This window comes from Chaetodon trifascialis, chromosome 13, assembly GCF_039877785.1.
Source record: "Chaetodon trifascialis isolate fChaTrf1 chromosome 13, fChaTrf1.hap1, whole genome shotgun sequence".
NCBI lineage: Eukaryota > Metazoa > Chordata > Actinopteri > Chaetodontiformes > Chaetodontidae > Chaetodon > Chaetodon trifascialis.
In genome coordinates, this window is record NC_092068.1 from 3,631,927 (window position 1) to 3,653,259 (window position 21,333).

A 21,333-nucleotide genomic window follows, 5' to 3' on the forward strand; every position below is an offset into this window, starting at 1 on the left:
GCTGACAAATATCTTAACAATGACCGAATCACAAATACAGCAGTCACACACAAACACAAATTAGGCTAACTGAAACAGGTTGTGAAAAATTTGACACAACTTTGATGTGTATGTTTTGTAAAGCACCTGCCATAATTAATCCACAATGAAGTCTGCATTTTTCATCAGAAATCCGCCTCACACCAAACACTTTCTTTGTGATTCCTCTTTTAAAAGAATGTCACATGAGAGGCACGTTTGTCACATCTGGATTTACTTTAGTATTTAGTAGTTTAGTTTACTCTGTTGATGCTGGAGATGTGGGTTCAACATGGGAGGAAAACGACTGATGAAACCGATTAATGAATGGAAGCACAATTACCACCAGACAAAGAGGAGGGGAGACATCTTGACCGAGAAAGGTATGTTTTTGAAAACACAGGCTGAGTACCTTAGTAGCTCATCATAAACATCGATAGCGCTCTGAGAGCGATAATCAAAATACAGACAATGGTCCAATTTCTCTTTTGAAAAGCAGAGCTACTTTCAGGTCCGCTGCAAAACAAAAGACAGTCATGACTGGTAACCATCAGAAGATCCCCAGAGACATACAAATGCTCTGAATGGAGCAGTAACGTTTGCTCTGCTGGCATGGAGGCTGATGTATGTTGAGTTTACAAGAAATCCAATGACACCACCCCCAACTTGTCCCCCTGTACATCTGCAGACCTGGGGGGTAAAATGCAAAGACATGGGACTGGAGGGGTTGGGGGTGGTGACTGAAGGTGGCGGCATTGTTTCCACCGGGTCTTCTACCGTGGTCTGGTGTTCCTCTTTATGTGTGAACCGTCAATCTCTGGGCTGATATCAAAGACGCACAGAAATTAGAGCAGACTGGTACGAACATAAAGCACTAAAGCTTAGCAGGGTGCATCCACTATGCCACTAATTAGGCAGAGGCCAGCAAAATAACCTGTCAATGTGCTACAGTATTGCAGCCACTTCCCACACACACCTGCATTTCACCCTCTATTAGCCAGACAAGGGTGTGTGTGTGTGTGTGTGTGTGTGTGTGTGTGTGTGTGAGGGTAGAGTGGGAGATGGTGATGGGAGGGTGGGTCAGAGACTATTGAGGGAGCAAGAGAAAAGATGGCTCAAGTGTGATGATAAAAACCAAGGGCACCACAGATACAAAAAAATAAATTTTCCTCTCCAAAATAAAAAGAGTTTTACTCTAAACAGCCTTTATCTCAGTTCCTTCCTCAGGGCCCAGATTCTGCTGAATGACTCAAGTTCTCACACACATTTCTCTGCTCTGCAAGACCTTGCTCTGCAGTGGGGGTGGGGGGCAACTGCTGTTTTCAGATAATCTTTGCTTTCCTCGTTTGCTGAAAAGACGCAGAAAACATGTTACTGAATCCCACTACAGTTTAATAAGAAGAAGAAGAAGAAGAAACGTACTTTATTTATCACGTCACACAAGTGAGTTACACTACACGCCATGCTTCTCGTGAAATTATATTTCCGCATTTGACCCATCCTCGGACTGTCGATCCTCCGCTAACTGCACTAATATTATACAACCCCAATTCCAAAAAAGCTGTGGCTCTGTGTTGAACATAGAGAAAACTGAACATGATCATTTGCTCATCCTTTTCTCACTCAATTTTGTTCCAAATGAATATCTACTTCATGTTTTGGTTGGGTTAGGTTTCAGGCAAAATGACACTATGAGACAATATAGATGTGTCAGCTACCACAGATTTTGCTATTTTGCTTTTACTTTCTGCCTTTGTGGGCAATCTTGCAAAATCAATGACTAAGACCACTTCACAGATTTAGATTTTTGAATCAATGAAGTATGTTGATTTGCTAGATTGGCCAAAAGAGACATTTTTACCAAAAGCTTCTCAAAATCCCAGAAAATGTACTGTATTACAATATATATTAATAGCAGAATGATATGGATGATATGGCCCTAAAGTGATTTCAGGGTATTTCTGCGCTAATGATATTCTTGATGATCTGAGAAAATACTGAAACATTCTTTTGGTTTAGAAATGTCTCTAGCTGATGAGCTCTGCTCGTACTCAGCCAGGTGGTGAAAGAAGTTTGTTGTATTGCCCTCTTCTGTTGGCACAGTCTTCTTGCACTTCTTACATATTATAGTGATTTGTTGTGCATCTGATCTTTTGTGACCAAACCATGTTATTTTGGCTTTCAGCAAAGCTTGTTGTTGATGTCAGTCTATAGCAGTGCAGTTACTATATTACTGTGAACGTTATGATATGAGAAAACCCTAACTGCAATATAAAATGAACCTCAACAGGGGATTTCATTTGTAAAGCCCACACCAATGTTGCCCAACAGGTTGGTACCAATGCAGATCATAAAGCAGCAGAGCTTAAAACATAAAAAAAAAAACAGCAGACCACACAGAGGCAAATCTACAGGTAAAATAAATTCATGTCTTTGGGAAGCAAAGCTGCTCCAAGAATTATTCATTCTTATTATGATGATGACAGACATCTTTATGCTTAGACCCCAGACATTTCCCCATACACAAACATATCCTCTTGCAAAAAAACAAAAAAACATGCTTTTATGAAAATTCCAGCACATTTTCACAACGTTCTGTTTTTTCCTCTCAAATGGCAGATTGTCCATGATGGCCAAGTTTATAAAAGGGCTTAACAGCTGCACTTAGTCTACAAATTGCACACAAGTCTCAAAAGAGATACATATGGCTATTAACTATAATAATGATGGAGGGAAAATTGGGCTACATAATTCTTTTAAACATCTATAAATCCACTGTATCTTAATGGTAGATGTTTGGTAACACTGAAATAAAGAGGTAAATGTAATCTTTAAAAATTTAGACTAACTTTGCTTCTCTCATTCGCTATGTCCATCAAGCCATATTTCACAACCACGGCATAATATTAGGAACATACAAACAAAGCTATCCAGAAAAAAGATCATCAACAGTTTATTCTTTGGACAAAAAAATTAAGCAAATGAGATTTGGAGGAAATGCCTAACTATTATGCCACAATTTTGAGGCAATAGCATTAAGCAACGGTTGGCAACTGAACTTTCCGTACACTTGCTAGCTAGTGACAATAGCTTGTCACAACATTCATCATGTGACAATTGAAATTAAGGTTCTTGTGATCTGAAAAGTGTACTCTTCTGGTATCAGTCTTTCCACCAGATTCTGGAAGATACCTACAGGATTTGCTCCCATTCAGCCATAAGAGCATTAATGAAGTCCAACACGGATGTTGGGCTGACTTGCAGTCTGTGTTTTAGTTCATCCCAAAGGTCCTGGGTGGAACTACTGTCAGGTCTCTGTGCAGGCCGCACAAGTTTATCTTATTGCAGGTACATTTATATTTGTGCTATATTGGCCAATTAAGACACAAAATATTGCACTAGTGAAATGACAAAGAATTCTAAACTTTAGGAACAGTGATGTCATTTCATAGCTCACGAGAGCACTGAGCAATTGATTTTTCTACAGCAGAATGTCTCTCAGTATATATGCTGGTCACAATATTTTATCAGAAATCATTTATTTAACAAATATTATAGGCCAATTTTAATTATTTGATCTTTTACAGTCTGAAATGCTGACATTGGTATCTGCATCAAAATTCCTGATGGGTGTGCTCTAGATGAAATGTGGCCAACTACCTGGAGAAATGGGGAAAACATCAAATGAAACAGACAGTACATCATCAGTTGCTACTTCCTAATAGTTTTTAAGTGTTTTTAAGGTTGATTCTTTACAGCAAGCAAATCTATTAGCCGTTTGGTGGCATTAAGTCTGAAGTGTGCATGATATTTGTATGGAGAGTTCCAAAGGGATTAAAAGCCTAACCCTGGCCCTATATAGTGGCCCATCATTATCTGAAAGAAAAAAGAAAGACGACAGTTCATGGTACCCTCTTACGTGTAACTGTGATGATAAAAAAAAGTGGTTTGCGCTCTCATTTCACGAGATAACGATTGCTCAATGGGCTATACGTTCATGAGGTGTGAAGTAGCAACATTTCCCATTAGGTTTGGAAAACTTTCTCCACCCCTCTTTTGCTACTTCAGCTCAAGTGCAGCAGTCCCCTGGCTTGGCATGCAACGGCAGTGTGGGTCACCCTGCAGCCTGTTCAGCTGCCAGAGCCCTTTGTGTACAAAGATGTTAATTGGTCCTAATCCGCCACTAGAAGCTGTTTTGGTAGCCTGACCTCGCACCCTGAAGGACACCTTGGTGTGAAATACTAAAGAGCCCATTCAAGTGCCAGAGAAAAGAGGCACAGAGCATTCCAACACAATTCAATTTCCCAGCTGAAAGAGGGGGGAACTCAAGGGGAGTGGGAGGGGGTCAGAGCTGGGATGGAGATGGGGGCGCATCATCATTCTGACAATAAATGAGCGCTACAAAGCAGTGGCTGCTGTGATGTGCAGCCTCACAATCATGTCTTAGCCTCTACTTCAAGGGATTCCCACAACCCCACTGGACATGGGAATGCTAATTGCCTCCAACCTACAACCAGCCCTCAACAAGATAAAATTACTTATAAGCCTCAGACTCACTCTATAGCCCTTTTTTCTATGTTGTCACTGTAACTTTGACAGTTGATGGTTGAAGGTAACTATACACTAATATCAAAGCTGTACTTAGTATACAGTGAATCACAGGGCACCAAACAAATCTGTGCAGCTATGCTACAGGTCATAATATATTTACCCTCCTCTCTACACTTCCAGCAGCTGGTTAAAACACAAAAGAATCACAAGGGCAGCTTTTATTTTCCAAGTCTACCTCAATGTATACACCATAGCATGTTTGTTGAGTTTTATTGGTCATTGTGATCGTTCCTACATATACTGGCCAAGGACAGATCCCTTCACAGAGCGACAACAGTGTAAAAGATGTTGATAATTACATTAGAGGCCACATGTATTTTCCAAATAAATTTTAAAAAAATCAAACCACCACGTAATTTGTTTGAATTAATTTGTAAATTTATACATCTATTTTTATGGTGTCATACAACTGTACTATACGTTTTGAGATTGTGGTGCAACTTGGCATTTTGTCATTTCATGTCCCCAAATGCTTCCACCAAAACAAAGCCAGTGGGCAATATCCTCACATATAAATGCAAGGAGATTCCGCAACATTTCCGCTGTTGCCATCTTCCCAGATAATCCCATAATGTGAAAAAAAAATCCTGAAGACCTTTCTATGTAGGCAACTGGTTTTGTCTCTTCTTCGAGGTTTATTGGCAGTTGGCAAACAACAGGTTTTCTCAACATGCCACAGACAAACAAGCTGGATCTGCATCTCTAGGAGTTTGCTAAAAGGTACGATGGTAGATGCAAGAATACCTTGAATTTCACCAACACTTGAATGGATTATGCAGTGATGGGAACAGCTAATATGTTCCATACTGTTGAGGCACTGGAGATGTCTAATCAAAGGCAAAGCAGACAACTACCCTGAAGCCCCCAGTCGCCCAGGGTCATTCTGGGAACTGGTATGAAGTAATCTGATTAACTGCCCATTATGGTGGCAATATGAAACACTATGATGGACAATTCTCAACCGCACTCACAGGACAGTAATAATACCAAGGCCAAACAGACTGCCACGGATGTCCCAAGGTGTGGATTTAATGTCCCGTCTACCACACAGCTAGTTTGGCATGTCCCGTCTTGAACTTAAAAGAAAGTTGTGGACTTTCTCATTTAAAACTACGTGAGGCAGGAAATAAACAAACTCATGTTTCCCCGTGTCTCGTCATCAGCCGGACCTCAACAGTAGCTCAAGATTTCCTACACTGTAGAAACATTAACAGTTAACCCACAAGCTAACACATAAGGTCATGTGATAAGCACAAGCAGCTGAACACTGTCCGGTGTAAATATTAATTCATGTGTGTTTTAAAATTTCAAAGGATATTACTGCATAGTGTTAGCTAACTATGAATGTAAGCATAGTTTAAAAGCTTCTGTGAGATGTGATTTGCGACTCAGCTGTATGCACATCCAGTAATATTGAATTTCCAGTGATGTTGCTAGGTAAGTGTACTGTATTAAAATCCGAAAGAACACAGTGAACTCACTATCGATGTGTTCAGGGGAGGCAATCTATTTTTCCCTGATGCTACACAGTGAATGAACAGAGTTTTTAGTCTGTGTTTAATTTGGCGTGTATCTGATCCACCAAATCAGCATCAATTTCACTCAGAAATCATCATTTCTGAAACAGGGATTACAAATTGAAAACCTAGGGCCAAACCATGGAAATGGTGTGTTTCTGGATTACAGGTAAAATAATATGATATATAATTAATATTCCAAAGAAAGCAATCAGATCAATCCATAGTATCCAACGTTCTCACTCTCATCTTTTAACCCTGTGGTTCTGACGGTGACTTTTGAGCAATTAAGATTTTCCCCATTTAGACAGCATACAGTTATATGTATTGTGTTGTAAGTGAAGTGTACATTGACAGAATTGAGATTAGACTAAATAAATGTTAACAAAATTTGTATTTTTCATTCCTTTCCCCTTCCTTTTATTGCAATCTGGAGGGAGCTTTATGATGATAAACTGGGCTAATAACAGCAAATGGTAAGGAAATGTCACAAATGTTTACAAACGCTGATTATTTATTGTGCTTTGTTAGACTATAGACTAACCTTTAACTATAAAAACAAGGCATAGGCTTTTGCAACAGAAACTTTTAGAAAAACTTAACGACAAATCTGATCATCAGAAAACAAAGAATCGTAAAAATAAATGAGGCAATCTGTGCTGGGGTAAAAGCAACATTTGGTCTGCGATCCCATTTCTCTGGTGCCTGACTCTGGTTAATACATCTAACACTTGGTCACCATATCAAAAACTGTAGATTACATTACATAACGTTAGCTAACATGCTCAGAGGTCATTTAGTTACCGTTATTTACTGCTAACCTTAATCATATATGCATAAGAAATTCCAGTCCATTTCAAATTAAGCATTACATTAATATAATTATATATAAATAATGCAGGCATATAAACAAACCTTGAAAAGACATAAAACATTAGCTAAATAACAACACACCAAATCCCAGTGCCTCCATCACCCAGACTGACAATCTGTGAAAGTGAGAGGGGGAGATGAGGGAGTGGTCTGCCCAATCACTGCTATGCTAACTGAGCTTTTAAGTGTTGCACTGCTGTGCAGAGCATGCTATGCAGTGGAGTAATGACCCATTCATCTTTTATACATACCTTGACAACTACACTGTCCTTAAGATTCGATGTGACAGAACGTGATACAATAACACGAGCCACCACAAGAGTTCGAGACAGGACAATCTGTTCTATTTTCCACCTATTTGTGTCGTGAAAAAGAACAATTGCTATGTTTCCACCAAAACACACTGAAGATTAAGTTTTCAGCCTGCAGAAAGTGCTTTGTGCTTTTAACATTGGGAAAAAAAGTCTGTGCAACTAAAATGAACCAAAAAACAGATGAAGGCCAAGTCAGATTGTTTGTTAACAAATGACAACTTTTCTACCAAATAAAAGCATTTTAAAATCATGTGGGGTCATAAACAGCAGCCAGAACAGACACACGTCTATCCAACCAATTGCCAACCTATCTATGTTTTGACAAGTTGACAGTCCTGCTCCTGGTTTTGACACACATACAAAACAAGAGGGGCTTTTAACCCCGCAGGTATGCTGGTACTCCATATAAAGAGGACTCCCTTCCTTACTGCAGTGATTGTGAGGAAATGTAATCAGGCTTGAACCAGAAGCACGTTTGTGAGGAGAGTGTCTGCAGAGCCTTTTGCTGGCAGGTAGTTTATGCTGTCTATACAGAAGAGCAGCTCATTAAAACAACAGCTTCGTTACACAGGTGGCGGAGTACTTTGTTTACAATAGCTAGAAGCATGGGCTTTGAAGGAGCAACACTTTACAGCCATTTGCTGTGGTTGAGTAATATTGTGGCACACAAGGAATTCATTGTAAAAAAACTTTTAAATATATTTCCACATCAAGACCAGGGGCCCGTTGCACAAAACTAGGATAAGGGATTAAGCCGGGATATGTTGGTTATCCTGGTTCAACTTATCCGTGATCCGGTTGCACAAAAGCAGGATAGCGGAAAGTGGGATATGTTATGGGATAAGTTACCATGGAGATTTATTCTGTGGAGCTAGCCTGCTCCAGACCAGGCTAAGTTCCAGGATCTATTTAATCTCATCCCTTATCTCAGTCAGCAGTCATCACAAATGGAAACCAATAGTTATTCCTCTGCCCACTACACATTGTCATCACATTCAACTAGATCCACGGTCATTATTTAAACATTGACACAAAACATAAGCATCATTAATTTCAATTTTAATTAATTTCATTAATTTCAATCATTGTAGATGAATGATGATTTTAGATGATGTTGCAATCATCAGATAGACAGTTTCCCATAGACTATATATAAAATACACATCCAATATAAATATAAATACACATCAAAGAGTAACATGATCCTTTATTGAATAAGGATAAATCAAAGCATCAGTTCCTTAGATAGAAAGCACAGAATCAAAGCATATTATACAACACAAGAATAAATACACATTCAAAGGTCTGTATATAATACACCCCACATGTCTGCACACTGAAATAAATGCAGGACAAATCGTACACAACAAATGAACAGACAAATGAATGGATGCAGGAGCCTGCAAGCTTGTGTACAGCACAAACGTAAGAGGCCAAATCAATCTAACTTGATAAGATAAGATCAACTTTATTTATCCCAAAGAGAAATTATGTAAGGGATAATGCCCGACGAGGTGTCCATTATCAGAAATGAATGGACGACGCGAAGGCGTGAACCGTCCAACGTGAAGATCTGCTTATACCATGGTCACTTACGAAAGAAATAAATATTAAATCAATTATTAATACGTTAATGTTGTTTTTTTTACTGTTAAAAACGTAAGTTTTTCCACAAGAAGCGGCTGAGTGGACTATTTAATATCTCTCGTTGTGACGCGTTGCCAAGGTAACCGGCTCTGGCCACAGAACCTGTAGCTCGGTCGGCCGCAGCTGTTATATTAGACCTAATCAGTGGAGGGAAGTGAGATGATCGCTTAACGTTATGTTACGTGATACAAAGTATCATTTCAGAGGGCAAGTGCACCTCTTACCGCTTGTGTGTGTCCAGAGGATGATGCGACATTTTGTTTCAAAGAATCAAAATCCACAGATAGTTTCCTAAATCGTTTTTATTGCAAGAAATATTATCCACCATTCACTCTGATCATTAAATGTGTATCAAGCAAGTAAGTCTATCCTAAATCGTTTTTATAAATATTATCCACCATTCACTCTGTAGCAAGTAAGATAGTAAGTAAAGTAAGTAAGACAGTTTCTGTTACCAACTAGCGTTTGAGCCAGCGCAATAATTTAGAACAATCAGGCTGTTTGACCGGAACTTTTTTTATAGGTGTCCTACAACACTTTTTAATGGACACCCTGCAGCCAATCAGAATCGAGTATTCACCCAGAACATGGTATAACAAGGAGTTACACAGTCTGATGGAGTAACATTTACACAATTTCACTTACAATTTTATAATCAGAGTTTTCGGAGATGTTTCAGAGATGTTAATCAATTATTTGGATTGTAATTGTGATGTTTCAGCGGAGCAGTGAGTGGGTATTTGTGCGCTACTTACGCATTCAGGCAGTCTGTAATACTTTGCCACGCTTTCTCTCGTTGTTTTATAACTGTGGCGGTGTTGCCTTTCTTTTTAATTTGGTCCTTCACCTCCTTATAAGCCTCTATGAGGACTTCTGCCTCCAACGGGGAAAAGTACGCCGCTCTAGTTGCCATGGTGAATCGGTGAATCTGTGATCGATGGCGGTGTCTATTTGAGGAAGCTGCGTGCACATACTTATCCAGGATAGGTTTCACCTGGCTTGTTGAATGCGTGTCTGCTCCTCCTGGCTTGGTCTTTGTGCAACCGATTAAGCCTGGACGCTCATGTTTTGGATTGGTTGAACTCAGCTCAGTCACTTATCCTGGTTGTCTTAATCCTAGTTTTGTGCAACGGGCCCCAGGCCCAAAGTTAAAGCCTTTCTCTCAATGTACACAAACAGGACATGGACCAATTGACATTCATATATTAAAAAATAATGATGTCCAAATTCATGTAATACTATAGATTCAGAATAAATCACCAACAAATACAGTACAAACATCCATCCATCCATCCATCCATCCATCCATCCATCCATTTTCCATGCCGCTTATCCCTTTCGGGGTCACGGGGGGGCCGGAGCCTATCTCAGCTGTCAACGGGCGGGAGGCGGGGTACACCCTGGACCGGTCGCCAGCCGATCGTAGGGCAACACAGTACAAACAGCCAGATTCATATAAAATCACATACCCTTTGGTATCCAAGGCTGGCTGTAGTTTCACAAGGAACTGCTGCCTGGACCAAAATGTGTGGTGTAGTGAACCTGAGAGGCCCACAGTTATTATTGAGGGGGACTTCAGAGATGTAACCTAAATATTCGTAAATGAGAATATCTTATTGTTTCCCCTACATTCGTTCATTCATGGCAGCCTAACATACCTGAAATTTCAGGTCCATGCCAATCTTTGCTTCATAATATTGCCTTATGTATCACAATTCAACATCATTCCACAACTCAGACATTACAGTCTCAGTCCAACACTTTCTGCATGCATTTCCGGAAGTAGAGGTATACCTTCAAGGCCCCAGAACAATACAGCTAGTTAGCAGGTGATAGAGTTGGGTGGTATCCAAATTTTGATACCATCAAAACTTCCCCACATTTTCACGGTATTACCGTGACTAACTGAAAATCACTTTGCAGGGCAGCATGAGCATGCGCACAGTTCAGACAGTCAGTGTTCACATTAAGAAGCACCAATCCTAACTTGTAGCATACCAGAATGACGGGGTGAAGCTCAGCTAAAAGCCTCTACCAAGCATTGCCACCCAAACGAAACATAATTCATACCCCAAGAAATTATATGCGCATGTAACGAAAACACGAAAATAGCACACGTCAACAGTACCGCATCTGCTGATTTCACCACTTCATGCAAACCACAAAAGCCCAGTATCATATGAAAGCAGAGAGTCACGAAGATGTCTGCCTCCTCACTGTGCGACAAAAACTCGGTGAGCTAGCAGCCAAAGAGTAGCAGAAAAATAACTTTGCTAAATCATTAAGTATGTCTTACCTTTGCTGCCCGAAAAACGTTGCTATGACTCTGTGTTAGTTTGAGATCAATCACGAAGGTCCTGCTTGTTTACATGAAGAGGAGGGGGTTTCTAGAGTGGAGGGAGCGCTCTTCATGCAATAACCTATCTCTGGGGTTACTTCCTTCTGGACCGTCATTGGTGTTTCTATGGTGAATGTGGGCGGGTCGCTGAGCTATTGACCGGCGTAACCACGCAGTTAGTTTCACCGCTCCGTCTCATGAATGAGCAGAGCGCTCACAGAGGACTCTGCTGAGCAGCCCGAAGTGTTATTTTACTAAATTTGCATTTCCTCCTTTTATGAGAGCTAAGAACAATAGCGAGCAGAAAAAAGGCTGAAAAAGTGTTTTCAACAGAGGAGTTTCTCTGCTTGGATGAGATAACGGTACTCTGCCCAGATGTGCCTAAATGAGCGTGTGGACATACTTGTGTTAAAACTGCTCAGGTTCATTTATTTAGCATGTACTTTCACCTTTTTCTCGAGTAAAAATTCAACCAGATACATCGAACAGAGTGGACTTCATTTTTGTTATGACGATGCTACAATTACGTTATCAGTTTCATTACCATCATTTTTTTTTTTTTTAATGACGGTAATGAAACTGATAACGTTCCTATTTTCAGATACCGCAGGATACCTTATTACTGGATTACCGCCGAACCCTAGCAGGTGGGATTAAGGATGGAGACGTCATCTTGCCTTTTGTGCCAGAGCCAGAAAAATGAATGTGACAATGTGAATGAAACTCTAAAATTGCCCCAAAAATGGCAAAGAGTGTTGAAAAGATGAACGCAGCTCTAAAGTTTGCAGTGAGTCATCTTACACAAATAACGGCTCTTACATCGATCATTATGAAAAACAGCTACATGCTCCATGGGAACTGCTCAGGTAGCTTCAGTGTCGACCACACAAAAAAAACAAACAAACATTATGTTCACTTCACCTGTCTTCCCTCTGCTCCGCCCGCTGTGTGTATGTGTATGTAGGTGCAAATCCCACCCTCGGTGAAACATGAGAGCAGAGGATATTAATGATCGTAGAAAAATTTTAGCACACTTTCGCTCACGCCACTGCAGAATGAGAAGGAAAGCACTAGTAGTGGCACTCTCATCACATCAAGAGATTCCCAGGCAACAAAGCAGAGGTTGATGAATGTTTCGGAACAGCGCCTCACAGAGGGCCCACAGACACAAATCACTGATTTTTGAGAGATTGGATATTTCATGTTATTTTTGGCATTAAAAAAAGACTTTGTTTTCCATCTGGCAGGGATTCCCATTGGCCCACCAGGCCTGCACAATTATAGGGCTAACACTGTACACACTTCTCTAAATGACCCACCAATTCTAGAGTGTCAGGAGATTAATGATGAGCGGTCAGCAAAACAAGTGTGCTACTCCTGTAGATTGGTTTCTGTTCATGCAACAGACAGAAACGGTGTCAAATCCTTAGCCTACATTCTAATGTTCTTTCATGAAAAGAATGGCAAACACCCACGGGAGTTTCTTTTTTTCTACTGACAAGCTAGCTGCTTAAGCCTAATTAGAATGTGGATTATAGAACTGTTACAAAAATAACATTGATTTTATAGAAATTACTTTCATAGTGACAGATGAGACATTTGTTTATCGTGACTACATTATTACCGTTAATTAAATCTTCACAAAGAAGTATAGTGCCTTGCTCCATGTCTTTTCATAGCACTAAATGACAGAATGCACTACTAAAACAAAGACAAGCCATTTCGTGGGCTAATAGCTTTTGTCGCATTTGACATGAGAGAGACAAAGGCCTCTTAAAAGAAAAGACTTGGTCTGATGAGAAATCTCTTTATTTGTTTATTTTCTTGCTCTGTTTCAGAGCGGCTTTTCAATAGCTGCCTCTCTTAGAGCTCTGTCAAGTCAATAAGGTAGTGAAAAACCATCTCAACATTGTGATCTTATAGGCTGTTTCATGCCTGGAAACTGGCTATACTGAATAAAATCTCTGATTTCCTACAGCACCCTTCAGTTTTGCTTTAACCTAATGGGGACATTGTCATCTGCAGCTGTCCGGTCTTCATTCTGTGATATACTAAAACAAATAACACCAAGTCTAATGAAGGACACATTCTGTCTCTATATACAACTGTGACGATGATTGCTATGCCATATTATTCTTGATTTGGTCACAACATTGGTATGTGTTGTTTAAAGGGCCATTCCACAAATTTGACACAATGATCAGTTTACTTGTCATCAGAGTACTACTCAGCCTGTGACAACAGTTGTTTAATGTCGTCTGTGGCTCTGCAGGACCTCCCTAAAGCCTAAGAAAATGTGCTTGATTATGCCACAGTGGTGTAATCAGGATTCACTTGGCTTTATCTAATGCTATCTCATATTAACCTTTACTGCTAAACTCCCACTCCCTGATCAATGCCAACTCTAAACTTCCTCCATCTTTACCTGTAGTCTTGCGAAATACAGAAATTACACTAAAGATGTACGATTTTAATTTAATAATTACGTCCAGAGGATTCCACTTTTCACTTCATTTTTGAGTTGGTGTTAAGCTTCAGTCAATGAAACTCAACCCTTCCTGCAGAGGCCTCAAATTTAGTCTTCCAGTGGCTCAATGGACATAATTCCTATCCAGTGATTGAAAAATTACGGACTGTCTGCACCCTGCAGCCCTTCACAAATGAAGATGGGAATGAATATGGCTTTTATTATTACAGTATTGATTTTTTATTTCTCCCTCACATTCATTTTGTTCTTTACGTAATAAACAGATTTTAATTGGGTATTTGTGTTATTTCTTTCAGTCATATTCTGTGACGCCCTGGCATCGCAAAAGATCCATAATTAGTGTTGGAGCAGCAGTCATCAATGGTCAGCCCTTTCTTTTAGACTCTTGCGAGGTTATTTCTACACATTCGACAGCTGAGATGCTATGTGTCATGAGGAGCTGTCATCAGTAGGTGAGGATGGTAAATTAAATTCCTCACTCCTCACATCTCGCATCTCCACTGGCAGGAGCTGAGAGCCACATAATGCTGGCAAGACACTAGAAGATACATATATGCTAGCCTATGTAGCTCATGTTAGCCTTGTCATGCACTGTGTCAATGCTTCATAAACACTTGCAGATGCAGTCACTGCACAGATTGAGATAAATAGCAGAAAGTCAGATTCAGACAATAACTGTAAACTGAATAGCTGAGAAGGCCCCTCCTCATCAGGAATAACTGATGCTATACATGTCTAACTCTTTCTGTGTAGATGCTCCAGCATCTTAGAGACCTATGATCTGAGTTGTGGAATTGAAATCCCTCTTTCCCTTCACACCTCTCCTGTAGTGATGCTGCTATGACCATCCTGCTTCCTGGCTGTACAGCTGCTCCATGCAGTCCTTCTTTTTCCAACTCAGGACAACTCCTTCAGCACTCCTCTCCAACTAACATTCACCATTTACGACAGTCTTTATAAACATGTTTCGGCTCAAGTTTGTCCATCATCCATCCATCCATTTTCTATACCGCCTGTCGCTTTTGAGGTTGCGGGGGGGGGGCTGGAGCCTATCCCAGCTGTCAACGGGCGAGGGGTACACCCTAGACGGGTCGCCAGTCGATCGCAGGGCAACACACAAGACAAACCACCATCCATTCACGCTCACACTCACACCTAGGGGCAATTTTAGTCACCAATTAACCTAATGAGCGTGTTTTTGGTCTGTGGGAGGAAGCCGGAGTGCCTGGAGAGAACCCACACATGCACAGGAAGAACATGCAAACTTTGCACAGAAAGGCCCCACCCAGGGATCGAACCGGCAACCTTCTTGCTGTGAGGCGCGCAGACTACCTGCTGTGCCACCATGCTGCCCGTTTGTCCATCATTTAGGCTTTAAATAATATAGTTACACATAGTTGCAAAGGGTGATCCATCTGTCGTCCTTTCTTCTTCTTTTAATGAGGCAGTTAATGAAAACAGTTGCTACAACCTCAGTAAGCCACTTGAGTCCAAATGTCAAATTTGTCTGAATTTTCTCAGCTGAAACTACAGAGTTAGAGTTATTACGTTTAAGTCTATACTGGTGCCATGCATCATTGGAAAGCTAAGATTGTGATTTGTTTGAATCTTGAACTGGCTTGCACCAATCACAACAGCAGGTACAATCAACGCAACAACAAACAAATGACTGTAAAACTAAGGCAACTTTCTGATGAAGTCTCATAGAGTAACACTGATTGATAACACTCCGACAAAAACAGTATTGTTACATTAGAAAAGGTCCAGATGATCCAAACCAGTAAAATATTTAGTCCAAAACACTTAAATAATCCACATAAAGCTGGTTTATCATTTGAAATTAGCTGGCAGATGTGCTAATCTTCCAGGTTTTCTCCATTATAACTCGAGTTAGCATGTATGAGTAGGCAATATGTTCATTTCAAAATGGCTAACTGACACCTCACTTGATCAGTTAGGATCCAACATGTCGTGTCCACAACCAGCAAGTGACAATCAGAGTCATCAATGAAAGGATGTTCATTGTTCTCTCCTTTTGTGTAAAAATCGAACCAATTGCAATTGATTGGGCAGATGACTGGTGCTTTGTATATTTACAGATAGCCTAAATATACATGGCCTAAATATAGTCTAAATAAAAATAGATTTAATGAGATACAGTAAATGGCATTTTGTTGCAGAACGCCTACACATACCGTTAAAAAAATAAAAAGTAAAATATAGCCACAAGCAGCAGTTTCAGGTTTAAGCCCTTTTCAATCAACAGAGGCAAGTGGTTCAATCACCCATAATAAAGGCTGTAAGCAGCAACAAGTGAGTTATAGCCATTTTCATGCTTCTTGTTAATGGTGGTCATGTTATTTAACCAATCTTGCTCTTTTTTGATAGAAATGTGTCTCAGTTCCACAAGGCAGTACACCCATTTTAGTGTTCAAAAAGTCAAAACCCAGCAAGTTCTATTCATAGGACCATTTTCCAAAAAATTCAAGTCAATTGGAACTGCGGCATGAGGGGCTAGGTCTACCCAGAATTGAATTTTTGGGTCTTAATTACAGCAAAAGCACATGGCCAACTCAAGAACAACTTTAATTAAATTTAGGGTCTGTCTGAAATAGGTCTTCTAAGCTAACTGTACAGGTATTCATGGGAATGGTAAAGGGTTAAAAAAAAAAAATGGAATGATGCCTCCAGTCTCATGATCCTGTTCTGAGCCTAGATAAAAAGCAGCTGTTTTATCTATATTGTAAAAACTAATTTAGGCATATGTAAGAACATTTAGTTTACACAAATGTGTATGATTGATATGCTCTCTTTGTTGGTGCTACTAGCAAGGTAGGTTTTCAGAGTGTGGCTACAGCCCAAAGGCTGTAGCCACACTCAGCCCTGTTTCAAACAGCCCTGTTTCCTTAAAGCATCTTAAGGCTGAGACATTCTCAGTCCCATTTTAACTCCATTGACTATGATCATTTTAGCCTGAAGATGACTTGGGGAAATGAAGTCCAATCTAGTGTGGGTTAATGTTGCAAATATTGGCAACATAGGCAGCAAATCAACATTACAGTGACAGTCTAGAAGGGTTTTAAAGGTCAAGCTGCGCAGACTCGACACTCACGCCTGCAAGTTGTGGTTGTACTGGAAAATGGACTCAAGCAAATAAATAAATAAACATCTTTAAAAAATGGTCCATGTATTTAATTTATTTGTCTCTGGATGGGGTCTGGAACAAATGTGATTCACATATCCTACAAAAGCAGAAGTCATAACTAAAACAGGGACAGGATGGTCTCACTCTGTTCTGGAAAACAGTTCAGAAGTTACTACATTCCTGAATTACTGTAAAAGTGTAAAAAGAGTACTGAAACCTACTCTTGCTATGTACTCTCTGCAATCCATAGTGTTTCCAGTCCATTTGAAATAGCATCTTTCTCCTGCTGAGCAGGCCCGACACTTGGCTCTGGTGAACAGGCGTTTTCCATTAGCACTGGCACTCAATATAATGTATTTCTATTTCTGTAAAGTCTATGGTTTTGCACCAAAATCAACTACACCTGCAGGCATCTGAATATCTGTCCAAAATAAAAGCAGTAACAGGGACATCAAAGGAAAAAAAAAAACTCCTCTGGCCAGCGGCACGGTCTTACAACATGCAACACATATCGTAAATGTAGAATGAGCACAAAAAAAGTTTCTTAACAGTTATCTGAGATCATCTTTTTGCTCTGAATTGTTGCCTCATTGACAGAATGGATCGGTGCTGTTTAATAATGTGTTTGATGAGAGAAAAAAGGCAAGCCATTCTGCTCCAACAAAATTAGAGAATTTCAGAAGTAGGATGGTTAGATGTTTTTAGGACAAGGGTTTTATCACGTTGCATCCTCTATGCTTAGCTCTCAGATGGCCCAAGCTCCATTAAGTCATTTCCTTCTCGTTTGCTAAGAGGCTTTTAGCCAGTGCTTGCCTATCTGACACTTGCACAAAGAAAAAAACCATCACCTGGCTTCATGGATCGGTCCATGTTCAACAGCATAAAGAATAAAGGCTCAACATCAAACACACAGAGCAAAGTGCCAAACAACACCACTATTTATAAAACTCACTGTGTTTATTCAAATAATGTCATCAGCATGGCCTAAAAAATGAACAATAAGGCCACCACATGAACACTACTAATCATTGTGGTCACCAAGGGAGATTAGCCTGGTTCAATTATGCCTTTCTTCTATCTGACTAGGAAAATAACGGAACAATTAGGTGCACCTTTTCTTTACAGAATACTGTATCTTCATCTAAAAATCTGACGTCATCAAAACCCATGAGAATCACAAAACTTATCAAACCAGTGAATTATTTAAACAAAATATGAAAGATTCACTGGTTTCAGCTTCTCAAATGTGAATTGCTGCAACCTTTTTTGATTTTATCCTAAGGTTAACTGAATATCTTTTGGTTTTGACAAGACACTCAAAGACGTCAACTTTCTGAAATTGGAATGACCATTTCCACTGTTTTTCCAACATTCAATGAACCAAACAATTGACTGAATAATGGAGATAATGCTGAGATAACGAGTCAGTTTTCCTAATATGAAAATAATCATTAGTTGCTTCCCTGAAATAAAATGAATGCCATTCCTTTATCTCCATTATATCGGGAAAATGAAATTTAATGTCATTCAGTTTCACTTCAAAATACTTTACTGGTCCCTTGAGGGGCAGCTCAAGGCAAGCATGCAAACAAAAATAATATGCTCACAAATGTTCATAGATTAATTTAAATTTAAATTTAACTGCACAAGACATACAACCACACAAAAATAACAGATTCTATTAAACAACCATGGGAAAAAATGTCAGTAAACCAATGTGATTTTATATCTTCTGAAATATTCTATCAGTAAGCTTCACCAAGCTTTGAAAACAACGGTGGCTAAAAAAAAAGAAAGAAAAAGAAAAGCATATTTCATTCCATCAGGCCAGAAACTGGTGGTTCTCTGGTTTCATCAACACTTCAGGCCGCAACACTCATGTGATCGTGTCACATGAGAGATCAGCCCATGTGTCACCAGTTTATGCTTCAGCATACTGAAGCTACCAATATTTCGAAGCAAACCATATATTATAACGCCACACAGTAATTTTACGGAGGTACGGACGCACCAAAGGCAGTACAGCTCACGTTCAATGTTCAGATCTCAATTCAACACATACAACAAACAGAATTGAACGACGTCTCGTTCATTCATCTGGCTACTATCCGAGTCAGCTGACTGTTTGCAGTATTAGCTAATCCACTGCGCTAGTGACATTCAGCTGTGCTTGTACGCAAGTCATCAAACAGTGACAATGATGCATTTGTCCAATATGAAATAAACATACGACTTATATTTAGTATGGTTGCTAAAACAGTGCGATACGATTTAAGTTACTTGTAGCTAAAATCGTTATGGACTCTGCGCCCGACTGGTCATCGTTAGCTACAGCTAGCATGCTGGCTTAGCTGGTGTGCTACTTGACGCGAATACATAAATGTAGTTAATTTTATAATACATACACATATGTAATTTAAGGGAAAGGGTGATGGCAGTTAAACTACTTAACTGTAACCTTGTCCCACATTTCACAGGCTGCGAAGAAAAACAGCTAGTTTGTTTAACATCGTGATTCCCAATTTGTAGCTTCTTAGCTTGCTAACATTTACGTATGCTGCGTTCCCGTGTACTAGGGATAAAAATTATATCCAAAGTTGTGACAGCAGATTTCTTCTTGAAGACTGTCAGTCTGCGCACATTTTGCATACGCTTACGAACCAACAGTGCCAGGCATATGGTTATGGCTTGTTACTGAAATATCAGTATTATTTTTAATATTACTATTACGGGAGAGAAAGTGTTCCTAAAATTTTGAATAAGAAGTTAACGTTATTGAAATCGGTCACCCAACTCCCTGATCCAGGAAGGTAATACTGAATTTTAATACATACATCCAGTTGAGACCACGCTAAACATAAATGGTATTTTGTATGTATATGCAATTATTCAATGTTTAGAAAAAAACACCATGTTCCGCTAGATTGTCGCATTCCTCACCATTTGCTTGCAAGTGAATGCAGCACAACAACCTTGATAACCACTAGCTATAGCGGTAGCTATCTCCAGCAGCATGCTAACGTTACATACTTAGCCTGGGTTGAGAGATGTAATTTCTGGTCACAGCCTGGGTGTGCGTCCTCGCAGCCGCTGCCAAGCCGTTGACGTCCATCGCCCTGTTTGCCACCAATGTCGCCATCGTCGGATAAAGAAAAGAAAACCTGAAAAGGCTTAAGTTAGTCGATGTGCTTTGCTAACTGGTGCTGAATAACAAAAATGACAGCAGAGCGCTGGTCATATGACACAGAGGAACCGGATGTTCGAAAGAGAAGGGATGGTGCCGATGCATTTTTTTTAGGATGGCGACGGAAAGTCACGTTGTTCATTCAGTCACAGCGAACGCACTCTGTCGACGTCAAACCCAAAGTGGCCAGGATTAACAGCGCCTTTCAGTATTGCAGTTAGGACACTTCTATAGACCATAGACTGTAGTCCGAGAGTGCTGAAATAAGTGCAAGTAATAGCTCCAAGCAGTGAACATTTGCAATGTTTCCCCAGCACACTCAATGGTAAGCTGATGAAGTGAGTGGCTTTTCAAGTCAGCTGTGGTAGTTTGTGTAGCCAGCTTTAGGTCATATTTGTTGTAAACTCACTTAGATTCTAATTGCCATTGCAACATGGGCAACACTTCACAAGCTACCATAATCAGATGTCAGCCTACATTTACTTCAAATTAACTGCAGGTGTTGCTGGGTTGGCATACAGAGTTTAGCTTTGCTTATTTAGATTTGTTAAAGTTAGCAACACTTAGTTGTGATCGTATCAGTACACCTGAATACAATGAATGGTCACAAGCTCAGCTTGATAGCAAGGCTAGCTTGCATCTAGCAAGGTTATTCCACAGTTAATTCAGTGATTGCACACATTTATGTTACACACTGTGTGTGTGTGTGTGTGTGTGTGTGTGTGTGTGTGTGTGTGTGTGTGTGTGTGTGTGTGTGTGTGTGTGTGAGAGAGAGAGAGAGAGAGACTGAACAAAAATATGAATGCAACACTTGTTTTTGCTCCCATTTTTCATGAGCTGAACTCAAAGATCTAAAACATTTTCTGTATACACAAATGATCCATTTCTCTCAAATATTGTTCACAAATCTGTCTAAATCTGTGTTAGTGAGCACTTCTCCTTTGCCAAGATAATCCATCCCACCTCACAGGTGTGGCATATCAAGATGCTGAGTAGACAGAATGATTATTGCACAGGTGTGCCTTAGGCTGGCCACAATAAAAGGCCACTCTGAAATGTGCAGTTTTATCACACAGCACAATGCCACAGATGTGGTGCCACTGGCATGCTGACTGCTGAATGTCCATCAGAGCTGTTGCCTGTGAATTGAATGTTCATTTCTCTACCATAAGCCGTCTCCAAAGGCGTTTCAGACAAT

The 21,333-nt window shown here is 40.0% G+C and overlaps 1 protein-coding gene across 1 annotated transcript in view; it reads right to left on the reverse strand.

Annotated features, from left to right (window-relative positions):
• Window positions 1-20,345, reverse strand: part of atp6v1ba (ATPase, H+ transporting, lysosomal, V1 subunit B, member a) — a 42,134-nt gene extending 21,789 nt beyond the window's left edge. The window contains exon 1 of the mRNA XM_070977658.1: window positions 19,982-20,345. Coding sequence (XP_070833759.1) covers window positions 19,982-20,090 — 109 coding nt within the window. The 5' untranslated portion in view covers window positions 20,091-20,345. The remainder of the gene's footprint in view (window positions 1-19,981) is intronic.
• Between the last annotated feature and the right edge of the window lie 988 nt (window positions 20,346-21,333).